Source organism: Aspergillus terreus, genomic scaffold, assembly GCF_000149615.1.
Source record: "Aspergillus terreus NIH2624 scaffold_2 genomic scaffold, whole genome shotgun sequence".
NCBI lineage: Eukaryota > Fungi > Ascomycota > Eurotiomycetes > Eurotiales > Aspergillaceae > Aspergillus > Aspergillus terreus.
In genome coordinates this window covers 1224110-1235454 of record NT_165925.1, presented here as the reverse complement: position 1 = coordinate 1235454, position 11345 = coordinate 1224110, and the positions used below count along the sequence as shown (strand labels likewise).

The following is an 11345-nucleotide window of genomic DNA, read 5'->3' as shown; positions in this document are numbered from 1 at the left end:
TCACCTTTCTGGATATTGACACGTTTCATGTCATTCTTGACCGTTGAAGCTCTGAAGCTAAAGTATAAACTTCAAAGGAGGCCTTCCTCTCGATGAAAGTGAAGAGGTTATACTCGCCGATGAAAAATGGTCCCCTCGGCTAGTGTTTCACATTACAGCATCCGCAGCAGCTTCGGTGCCTATGTACTGCAGCAAGCCTTGCATCCTAGCACTTGCGGTCCAATTGTCTGGCAGAAGCAAGAGATAATGTCATGTGACATGTCTACGCTCGGCCTTCAACACCCCCAGAACCGACGAAATAAAGAGAAGCTTATGTTCTTTCTTCCGTTGGCCCACATCCTCTTGCCAACTTATCAACTCCTTATCTGCGCAGAGTGCCTATGAATCAAGTCATGCCCGTTGCTCCCCCAATAGATTCGTGCCATGGACTGGGATGAACGCGCCCACGCTTCTCACTATGCTGAGTCCCTTTCATGGGCCCGACGATTTAACAGCATCAAGGGACCTCCAATCGCGACCTGGGTTTCAACATTTCGAGATAATCAGCCTTCAAGTGTTTTCGGCGATAATTGCGGGTCTTTCAATTGGAGCTGCAGAGTCAAATTCGATGACGGTGTACAATGGATGGTACGGTTTGCAGTGCCTGGCCGGGTAATGGATGGTGATGGAAAAATTACCTACGAGGCTGCCACAATGCAGTTTGTCAAAGAGAAGACGAACATCCCTGTGCCATCTGTTATAGCATGGGGACTCAGTCATGAGAATCCGCTTGGCCTGGGGGCGTTCATCATTATGGAGTTTATTGAGGGAGAACCTTTAGACATGATCTTAAGGCAAGGGACTGGCCCGGAAAAAGCTCACTCTCTCCGGTTGGACATCAGTGATGAAGAACTTGAGAAGATATACCGCCAGATTGCCAATTTTCTGTTGGACCTTTCGGCACATGATTTTCCGCGGATGGGTTCGCTCTCCGGGGATGCGGATTTCAACAGTGTCATTAATTCGAGGCCATTGACGCTGAAGATGAATGATATAGAGAGCCATGGGGGCGTTCGCGTTGGTGGTGTGTTCTTCCTTTCCTTGATCATTATATTGATGGCAGCCAGCTGACTCTGCAGACGTCATAGGCCATATTCCCGCAACATTCTCTTCAGCTACCAGCTATTTTCAATATGTGGCGAAACAAGATATGCAGCAACTGTGGGATCAACCGAATTCGGTCGATGATATGGAAGATGCTCGTCGCAAATATCTCCATAATAAGATACTTACGGCCCTTGTTCCCCGTTTCATTGACAACAAGTATGACCGTGGCCCTTTCAAGTTGATTTGCGACGACTTCCGGTTTGGAAATATGCTCGTCAACAACGCACAGGATCTAGAGATAGTCGCTGTGCTAGACTGGGAATGGGCGTACACAGCACCGTTTCAGATGCTTTACTCACCCCCGCGGTGGCTACTTCTGAAGAAACCATTTGATTGGGAAGATGAGGATGTTTCCAAGTACAATTCGCTGCTTAAGTTGTTTACTAAGGTGCTGGACGAGGAGCAGCAAAAAAGAGCCGAAATTTGCTCAATGCCCAGAATGGCGGCCCTCATGCGCGAATCTATGGAGGACGGAAGATTCTGGTTCCACGAGTTAATATACTGCTGCTTCGAATCGCCCGACAGCCGGGCTTGGCTTGCTCTTCGACAGCTTTTACCTTCTATCGATGAGCTCGCGACAGTTGCCGGCTCTGACGTTGAACTGTTCGTGAACAGGAAGATGGAGCAGCTAAACCAGTATAATGTGGAATGGACGGCAATGAAAGAGGAGCTCGATAGAAAGGAGGCGGAATTCCAAGCGTTGAAGGCAAGAGTAGAGGAGGATACAGTTTAGAAAGCCCAAACTACTGGTGATTCCTTCTGATTTCGCTCTATAGTAACTCTCTCACGCAAGAAACTGTACCTCTTTAAGTCACCATGATTGTCTGGTGGTCTGTATCATTAGTCACGGGAAGATACAGCTTGTCATATGAAAGAGAACAAGCCACGGTGGCCGTGCAGCTGCCCTGGGCAGGCGGTGTGGACTGGCAGTTATGGCCGCGATGGAAGCAACTCGACTCACCCTAAACAACCCCAAACAATTCTCCTATCGACGACTTACGTTCTCTAACTTCCCCTTTACCGACTTATATCTTCCCTTTGACGTTACTTTTTCTCAGCTGGACTGCGATCATGGACAAAGTACAGGCGTTCGGAAAGAACTTGAGGTGAGTTAAACACCGAATGACGCTCCACCCCCAGAGTCGCTTCGATTCGTCCCGTCGTACTTGCGTATCTTCTCGGTCCCATTTGCTGTATAAGATCTTTGCTGACATGTTTTATCTTTCTATTGCTCTGCGAGACAGTGCGAGCTTCTCTCCTTTTGCTCAGCGCACTCAGCAGATGATCCGGGAGCAGTTGGGCCAGGCCGAAGACCGAACCCAACTTCCCGATGAGTATATCGAGCTGGAGAAGCGGGTCGATGCCCTGAAGCTCGTCCACCAGAAGCTTTTGCAGGTGACGTGAGTGTCCGGTTTCTCCCCACTACAAGAGCCTCTCGTTATAACTTCGGCTCCCCGTGCAGCTCCCAATACTCCAACGAAGCTTACGACTACCCACCCAACATCCGCGAATCCTTCAACGACCTGGGACGCACGATCAATGAGAAGGTCCAGCTCCTGTCTCAGGCAAGCTCGCCCGCTGAGGCCCAGGCCGCCCTGACGGCCCCTCCCTCGGCCAAGCCCCAGCCCAAGACCTTTAACCATGCCATCGCCCGCGCCTCCCTGTCCGGCTCCCAGACCCTGGCCCAGAACACCACCGGCGAAGACCCTCTGGCTACTGCCCTGGAGAAGTACGCGCTGGCTTCGGAGAAGGTGGGCGAGGCCCGTCTGGCCCAGGATGCGCAAATCCAGTCCCGCTTCCTTGCCGGCTGGAACACCACCCTCAACACCAACTTGATGTTCGCCGCGAAGGCCCGCCGGAACGTCGAGAACGCCCGTCTCATGCTAGACTCCGTCAAGGCGAGCAAGAAGGCTGCCGCCAAGGGCGACATGGACAACCTGAGCGAGGAGGCCCGCGCGGAGATTGAGCAGGCTGAGGACGAGTTTGTCGGCCAGACCGAGGAGGCCGTCAGTGTTATGAAGAACGTATGTGGCTGTCAGCGACACCCATCGATGTGTTCAATCACTAATATGTTTGACTATAGGTTCTGGATACCCCTGAACCCCTGAGAAACCTTGCCGACTTGATCGCTGCTCAGTTGGAGTTCCACAAGCGCGCGTATGAGATTCTGAGCGAGTTGGCTCCTGTGGTTGATGGGCTGCAGGTGGAACAAGAGGTATGAAGATGCTTCGGGTTTGTATCTGTTCATGTAGACTGATTGTGTCCAGGCCAGCTACCGCAAGAGCCGTGAGGGTGCCTAAGTGCAGTTTGTTGAACTGCCTGTTTCGATTCTGTTATATGTTACCTGTTGATGTTTCCCTGCGAGGCTATTCTGTGATTTCCCCTGTTGCGCTTGAACGAGCTGCTCAATTGTTCCTTCGGTGTGAATATTCATTCGTACGTAAATTACTAAGCCGTAAGTATATGTTGTGTAGAATAATCATGATCTTGTAGTCCGGAGTAGGAGTGTCGGGCTCACCGCTTTCCGCGGCGGCAGCACCGCCACACCTGAGCCTCAGGCCACAAAGCCACGGGGAAGCTCCCGCGCCGGAGATCCATCCAGACCGGAGCATCCAGCTCAACGCCCCTCATCTCAGAACGTCCTGTACCTGTCGCAAGACCTCGAACACGACCGACCGACGCCATCGATTCGAGTATCATCCGTCCTATCGTCTCCGCCGTCATCGCACCGTCGGTCCAACTACAACTGCGCATCAGAACACGGTCTTGAACCGGAGAACGCTACCAACTCCCTCGTTCCGCGTCAACTGTCGAGACATAGACACAGCAGGCTGGTCCTCCTGTGTTTGATTCGCGTGCATCATACCCTTCCGCGCTCCGTTTCCAACCCTACGATCCAACAATAACACACCATGGCGAGCGGGTACGTCCTTCTCGCCGCCAGTGCCGTTTGTCCAGAATATTGACACTGACACCCCCTGCAGGTGGAGTCTCATCATCGGCCTGATTATTATCGTGGTTGCATCGGTGCTGGCATGGATCTTCAGCCCCAAGGGCGATAACCAGACGTGAGACCTCCCGTCCCTCGTCCCTGTCGAACCGTCGAGCGGTTAGCTGATGAAGTCTAGTCTCTGGCGGAGCACGCTGATCCTGTCGTTCGTGTCTTGTTATCTGATGTGGGGTATGTCATTCATGGGTTTGTGCTAGGTGTGCCCGGTTCGCTAATAATGTGCAGCTATTACGTTCATGGCGCAGTGGCACCCCCTTATCGTGCCTAAGAGATCGGATATCCGGCCTGGTCATGTGCCCGAGTAGGTGGCTGACTGGAACTTGTTGAATCTGTGGAAGACAAGAGGGATACCTACGTTGTTGATGGGGATAAATGGGCAATGTGGAGGGATAATGGACCGCCCGGACTGCCCGGCGGCTTGTATAGCTATATGACGTTCTACGTACGTTGTGCGTATTATTCCATACTTGTTTAGCGGAAATCATAGACCCGTCTGGATCTTTATGCATAGATTACATAGGTCTTAGTACTAGGTCAGACTTCCATCTGGAGGCTAACCAACCCCGACTGCCCCCAATATCACTCTTTGCACGGTCCATCGCGCCGCCAGCCCCGCAACCGCAAGGGCCATGGCACGCAGATACCCACAGCCCAGGAGGATATACAAGGCCTCGATGTTGCTCAGCAGGACAAGATGCGTATCCGCTGCGTTGAGCGAGAGGAATGAGCCGACGAACTCGACCAGACTGCCGATGTAGCTCGTCGGCACGGAAGAGGGCATTAGCTGGACCAAGCTGTGCAACAGCGACGATGAAGCCGCGGCGGACGGGTCGGCGGGCGGCCCTGACGCGGTTGGAGTCGAGATCGCGGCCGGCGTGATACCGTTTAGGGCGTGCTGGGCGAGATTGACCGGCGTCACGGGCCGGCCGGTCCCTGTGCCTACGCTCTCTGTCGCATCGGAGGTGCTGCCGCTGCCGTCGGGGCCCCAGATGACGAGTAAGATGGGGAAGAGCTTCGCGCAGCTGCTGACGAGCAGGGCGGTGCTGATGGCGGTAGGACTGGCTGGGGACGGTGGTGGCAGAGGCCGGACGCTCTGGACGGGAGCTGTGGAGGTGCGGCGTAGGGGGGGTGCGGGAGGGTTGGAGCCGTTGCTAGCGCTCACGGCGGGGGAAGCCCCCGCGGGCGATGAGATGTCATTAGAAGAGGCTTGGGGCGTGAGCTTCTGCGGGCTTAATGTGGACGACAGTGTGGGAGACTGTGGTTGCGTGGTTGGATTCTGCGATGGGAAAGAAGGAAACACGGGGGTCGAGGGATCGGACACGGGTCTGTCTGTCGATGCAGGGTTATTGCTTTGCTCGGATTGAGGTGTCGGCGCAAGAACCGACGCGAGTAGGCGGATGGTGAGGTGATGTGCCAGAGTCGCCAGTGCATTCAGTCCGAGGAAAAAGAGGTACTGTACGACGATGGGCGCATGCGACAGGAATGTGCTGGCTAGTGATGGGGACTTTTCGATGCGCGCCCAGGTGAGGTAGACGTCGAACAAGAGGAGTAGAACACCTAGTCGGATGATCGAGCGCTAGCACCGCCAGGCGGGTCAGTTATGGTGTAGCTATCACGGCTGCGATTCGAATGCTTACATCGAACTGGTTGTCGTCGCCTCCGAGGCGGTTGAACAGGAGATGCCGATACACCTGCCACAGTCAGCCATTGTTGAGCCACGCATCGCCTAAGTTGCCCATACTTGTGGCTTGATCAGGACCAGATCAATGAAGATCACAACGAAATCGTATTCAACATATTTGTCGGCGAATCGTTGACAGCGCGGACATTGCGTCAGACGCACCCCTTTGCCCAGGGAGCGGTCGTCGGCGCGGCTGTAGGTGCTGTACAAGTGCGAGACGGGATAGGAACATTCGATGCAGATAGGCATCGTGTCATTGATCCTTTGACATGATGCTTTTCATAGCAGTACCCCAGTTGGTGTAGTGTAGACCTTGAATTGTGTGGAGAAAACATGAGGCTGCGGGGAGGACAGCAGAAGCTACCGTCTAAACGCGGCAGGCGGTGAGGCTTGATTGTTGGTGTCAATTTATCGCTCTATGTAGTGCCATTGTGAGAACTACCGTCCGCTATTCTTACTCTTCCCCTACTCCTTATATCCTTTTAAGAGCGTCGCTTAGTGAAATGCGAGCTTTTGGATCTGTCTTTGTCAGGTCATCGCTGATAGACTGCAACCTTTCTCGGAAACCACTGGTGCTCATTTTTCTGGCCATAGTCGAGAGTAGCTTTCCATAAGCCCAACAGTCTGTAGCGACGCGTGTCTCGAATAATGTACTAGCAGGAGGTGCTGCAGCGGTTTGAATAGTCTTTTGCATCTCCGGCGAGAGCCATTCCCATTCATACCCCCCAGTTCCACTGATATCGATAAGGATAGCATTCTTATTCGCGTCAAGAACGATATTCGATGGTTTGATGTCAAGGTGAGTCCGTCGCTGGATGTGCAATGTTTCCAGTGCTCTCTCGGTCTGTAGTGCCCATCGTCTTAGCAACGAATCATCTTGGTCTTCAGTCTCTGATAGAGCTTGCTCAAGAGAGCCTCCGGGGTAGTATTCGAGGAGAAATCCTGTGACCACCGGCGACGAAATCGTTGACGGACGGGTCTTGTAGGGATTATCAGATATAACGACCCCGAGTATTGGTGCAATGTTTGGTTGTCCGTGAAATTGTGCGAGAGCGCCAATCTCATTCAGAATATGCTCTGAGTCTCCTGGTGCATAAATAGGGCGGTCGATCTTTTTGTATGCGAACCGTTTCTGCTCGAAACGGACTGTGGAGACAGTTGGGGCGATGAACTCGTCGTCTTCTAGGTGACTAGCCTCAAAGGTAGGTAGATTATGAGTATGGTCAAGAATCGGGTATATGACTCTCCCTGGGTCTTCTTCAATCTGGAAGGTTATTCGATCGGCAACAGACAGAAAGAAATTCGTCTCTGTCTGATGGTCATTCGGAACAACCCGAATCGGAATCGGCTTATGGCTTTGCTCAGCCAAGGTTAGACTGATGTGAGTCACAGTATCGTCCATCAGATCTAATTGACCAAAGTCGATAGACCTGATGAACTCTTGGAACATAGAGCAACGTTTGAGATAGCCCGATTCCAGTATGGACGCCGGTAGTGACCAAGCTATCTCGACTTTGGTCCACCATAAAGAGGAGTCGTCGTGGAAGATCAGGGTCTGTGAGGGACGATCACCATTCCAATCGTGGAACGACTTGAATTCCAGCTCGCGAAATGGAGAAACAATCGTTTGAGACATCTCGTTGGATGTAGATTTGTCTTCGGTAGGCTAATCACTCACTAACGAAGTTGACTAGTAACCGTTTTGAGTGTCCCATGTCCCTCTATCACTTCGGTTGGGCACGGACGGAAACGTGTTTAGGCAAGAACAAAATATGTACCAATGTCTCATTAAGATGGAGAGAGAAACAGAGCTTAAACAGTGAGGGTGACAACAGTATTGGCAAGATACTGCAATAAACAGATTCATTGGTCTCATCCATCCATCATCTTCTTCCAAGGGGGAAGCCTCCACCTGCTCCGCGCCATCGATTTATGCATCCCCTTGCTTATGATTGACTCCAGAAAGCAAACATGAAAATCAACATCCTCCGGAGATAAAACGAGAACCATCCATGCCCTTACTTGGGATCTTTGGGACCGAAGGAATGTGACGTAAATCTCTCGGTCTTTCTGTAGGATGGAACTCGGTGGCAGGGCAATATCCTCAAGACGAAGGATTCGAGGAAAACTGGCCGCTTGTTGGAAAGGTACCTTTGCAGAGAATCCCCAGTCGATAATACTAGGCTAGTCAGAACGTTGGCTGCATCATATAAACCATCGCCGCTTACCCTGTTACATTGTGCTGTGCATCTATGATTATGTTCTGCGGCGCAAGATCGCCATGATCCATGGCGAAAGGCGCACCGTCAAGTTCAGGCAAAAGAACATCGGAGAGGATGCTCATTTGATCCAGACAGTCCTGTTCTGTGATGTCTGGAAGAAGACCATCATGGACTCGGCGGAGTTTGTTTTGGATTATTCTCGTAAAATGGTCCTGAGCGGTGATCCCTTAATCGATGAGCAAAGTGCGCCTCAAGATTTTGGTGCATTCAATCAGTGATGCATGGATTACTGCGATTTGGCTCAAGACTTTGTCCCGAAGAGGCCGTGTCGGGAAGTCGTCAGACCACGAAAGCGGACTACCTGCGATCCAGGTCAATGCGATGAAGGGGCATCCAACGGCATTGTTGAAGGTGAGACTGCGGCCCCGGAGCTTTGCAGCCCACCGGAAGCCTTTGATCTCAAGCTCTTCAAGAACACGAGCCTCGGATTCCATAAGATAAATGATGAAGTCTTGTGAGGCATGGCAGACAAAAAGCGGCACGCGTACAGCCCAGCTCTCACCGTCCACGAAATCCACTTTGAACACTCGACATTGACCACCATCAAAGTGCTGGCTAATGGCAGGAACCTGCTTATCAGTTCGAAGTTGAGAGACGGCGACAGGAAGCTTCTCTGCGTCAAAATGTTGCTGCTGCATGGCCTAATGAGGATATGGCCAGCTTTTAAGTAATTGAAGCCAAACGCGATGCTAATGTGTTGGTGATTACTTCGGGGTTCACGGGACATATAGGTGGCAGGGCTTGGCGGCTGCCAGCCATCTCCCATTACTCCGTAGAGACGGTTATGTCTATGTCTATATACAATGGCGCCTCCTATACCCTGCCTGAATAACGAGAGGATCAAAAAGAAACCCTCAGGCTGTCATCTAGTCCACCACCCCTGTGTCGTCGGCCCAGCTGGGCTGGATGCTGCGGCACACGGCCTCATAGTCCTGGAACCGTTGTAAATCATCCGGGAGGTTCGGAGTAGTCCAAAACATCGTCCAGTTGGTATCAGCCAGCTTCCACGTCCCCTCTGATCGCTCAAAGTACCATTTGTTCACGGGGTTGTCTTTGCGACTGCGCCAGCACACTCCGTTGGGGAAGCAACTGCGAACCATGGCGTTGAATACGATATCAGCCACGCCTCCAGCTCCTTGGCTGCGTTTGAGAACCGCAAACTTGTCCAGATATGGGACCATCCGAGCTTCACTAGCGGGACTACCGTCATCTTCGACGCCTGGAGGGAGCTCCCACGTCAGAATGGCGCCTCCCTCGTATTCCCCTGCTATGATCAATCCGGCCAATCGATCATGGATCCGGTTGAGGTAGTCTTGCACATCAAGCTTCCGATTGAAGGAGTCCTCAATCAAATGAACCAGCCGCGGAAGATCAATGCTTGGGTCGTCCAAGCTCATCCGTGGCCGGTTCTGAGCCGTCCAGGTCTGGACTCGAGGATTCGGGACGAGCGTCAGCGGCATGCCCCGCTTCACAAACGTGGTGTGAGAACTGGGGGCTGTTAGAGAGCCTCGTCTGCCATTGATCGCTGCTCGCCGGCTCAACGGCAAAGACGAGGAAAGCAATGGCTTATCGGTGAGCAGGTTGTGAATGAGAGGGTTTCTCTGTCGTCGCGTACCCACAGCCAAGCCGGACGGCGTAGTCTGGGGTGCCATGGCTGAGTTCGCAACTTCCAAAGGAGACGTAATGATACCAGAGGAGGCCGAGGGTAGCATAGCAAGCACTTTTTGAGATAAAGAGAGGTTTTCTAGGTGACCATCAACAGCACGCTCTTCGAGCCTTAGGCCCGGAAGCACAGCTTCCTGCTCAGGAGGAACAGGAACGACATCATGGTTCACGAATTTTGATATAGGATTACTATCTGCGATTGAGGACGCGTCTCCATCGAGGAGAGAGCTGGCGGAGGGCTGATTGCTGGAGGCTGCAGATTCCCGAACTCGAAGCAATTCTTGCTCGATATCGTCGAATTCCTGCTCCATGTTGATGAACACATGGGATGTCTGCGGTCCGCTGAACGCAGGGATACCCCCTAAGGGGTCAAGTAGAATGACTCGGTCGAGTGAGACCTCCCGCTGGAGGTCACCGATCCTCTGGGCTGTGACCCAGGGGTCTTCGTCAGGATCCGGTCGAGTCGCCAGACCCGCGAGCTCTTTCGTAAGTGCAAGAACGGCATTGTCTGCCGGTACAACGACTGCTCTCACATCATCCGTGTATGCAATAGGAGCTACAACGACAATGTGGCCATCGCGCATCGGGCTCAGCAGAGCCTTCCGGGACATTACTGTCGGGGTGTCCGGGTCGGTGGATGAAAGCGACAAGACCGAGTCCAAATGGGCCGACTTGGAGTCTGGTAGAGCGTCAATCGCATTGGAAAGGCGATCCGCCTGTTCAGCGGCGATTTTCCGCAACGCATTTGGGTGATCTCCGGCACCAGGATCAACCACGACACAGCTGGCCATGCCTAACCGGTTGAGTTGCGACAACGTCTTGGCTACCCCATCGATTATATAGTCGTCGAGAAGCTGTGGGGTGGTGAGCTTGACCAAAGAAAGGTGTAGTCGCTCTTCCGAGATTTCTCGGTGGGGAGTCGGAGTTGAGTCATGTCGGAACACAGGGCTATCATACACGGACCGCGAGGCTCCATAGAAAGATCCCAGGTTGACGCCAGACGGTAAGGGTTGAGGGGCGTCGTCTTTGCTCTCCTTCTCTGGTTCTTTGACTTGTGGTTTTGGCGAGTGCTGGGCTTTGAGTCGAGCTAGATACGATTTGGCCTCACGCTTGGTGGATGCGGAATTCAGCAGGCTGAGAAAAAATTCCTGTAGTCGCACAATCGACCCGTCAGCGAGATGTGGAATATGATCACAATTCCCCAGCGATCAACGCACCCGGTCCAACAACTTTTCCCTGGCGCGACGACCGAGTCGGTCATAACCTTTGCTGGTGGAAGAAAAATCGGCGCTCTGATGGATGCGCCGATCAGCGGACGAGGACAGCGACCGGCGAGGCAGAGAGGCGAAGACTGGCTTGTTGCCAGAGGGAGAAATTCGATTCTGTTATGCAATCGAGGAAATGTCGGTCAGCGTGGGAGAGGTGAACGAGGGGTACGACAGGCGCGTTTACCTGCAGCAGAGAGGATTTGGCCGTCCGCGGCCAGGCGAGCGACGTCGAGCTCATGTCTCGTTGGGGACGAAAACCGAGGGATCTGAAGACGGAAATGGATACATAGGAG

General features: G+C 52.9%; 5 protein-coding genes across 5 annotated transcripts; 3 read left to right on the top strand and 2 right to left on the bottom strand.

Moving 5' to 3' along the window:
- Positions 1-423: 423 nt before the first annotated feature.
- Positions 424-1879, top strand: ATEG_01432 (phosphotransferase family protein; the record flags this gene model as incomplete). Its single annotated transcript, XM_001208797.1, has 2 exons — positions 424-1063; positions 1128-1879. 2 exons carry the CDS (start codon positions 424-426, stop codon positions 1877-1879), a joined length of 1392 nt encoding a protein of 463 aa, XP_001208797.1.
- Positions 1880-2217: 338 nt separating this feature from the next.
- On the top strand, positions 2218-3446 carry ATEG_01431 (BAR domain-containing protein; the record flags this gene model as incomplete). The annotated part of the gene is made up of 5 exons (XM_001208796.1): positions 2218-2252; positions 2391-2546; positions 2609-3170; positions 3230-3361; positions 3414-3446. The coding sequence occupies 5 exons, from the start codon at positions 2218-2220 to the stop codon at positions 3444-3446; spliced, it is 918 nt and encodes a 305-aa protein (XP_001208796.1).
- Positions 3447-4058: 612 nt separating this feature from the next.
- Positions 4059-4461, top strand: ATEG_01430 (uncharacterized protein; the record flags this gene model as incomplete). The annotated part of the gene is made up of 4 exons (XM_001208795.1): positions 4059-4069; positions 4131-4214; positions 4275-4327; positions 4382-4461. The coding sequence occupies 4 exons, from the start codon at positions 4059-4061 to the stop codon at positions 4459-4461; spliced, it is 228 nt and encodes a 75-aa protein (XP_001208795.1).
- A 1848-nt stretch (positions 4462-6309) lies between these two features.
- ATEG_01429 (protein kinase family protein) lies at positions 6310-7473 on the bottom strand (the record flags this gene model as incomplete). The annotated part of the gene is made up of 1 exon (XM_001208794.1): positions 6310-7473. One exon carries the CDS (start codon positions 7471-7473, stop codon positions 6310-6312), a length of 1164 nt encoding a protein of 387 aa, XP_001208794.1.
- A 1512-nt stretch (positions 7474-8985) lies between these two features.
- arg2 (acetyl-CoA:L-glutamate N-acetyltransferase) lies at positions 8986-11290 on the bottom strand (the record flags this gene model as incomplete). The annotated part of the gene is made up of 3 exons (XM_001208793.1): positions 8986-10932; positions 11002-11076; positions 11237-11290. The coding sequence occupies 3 exons, from the start codon at positions 11288-11290 to the stop codon at positions 8986-8988; spliced, it is 2076 nt and encodes a 691-aa protein (XP_001208793.1).
- Positions 11291-11345: the final 55 nt, after the last annotated feature.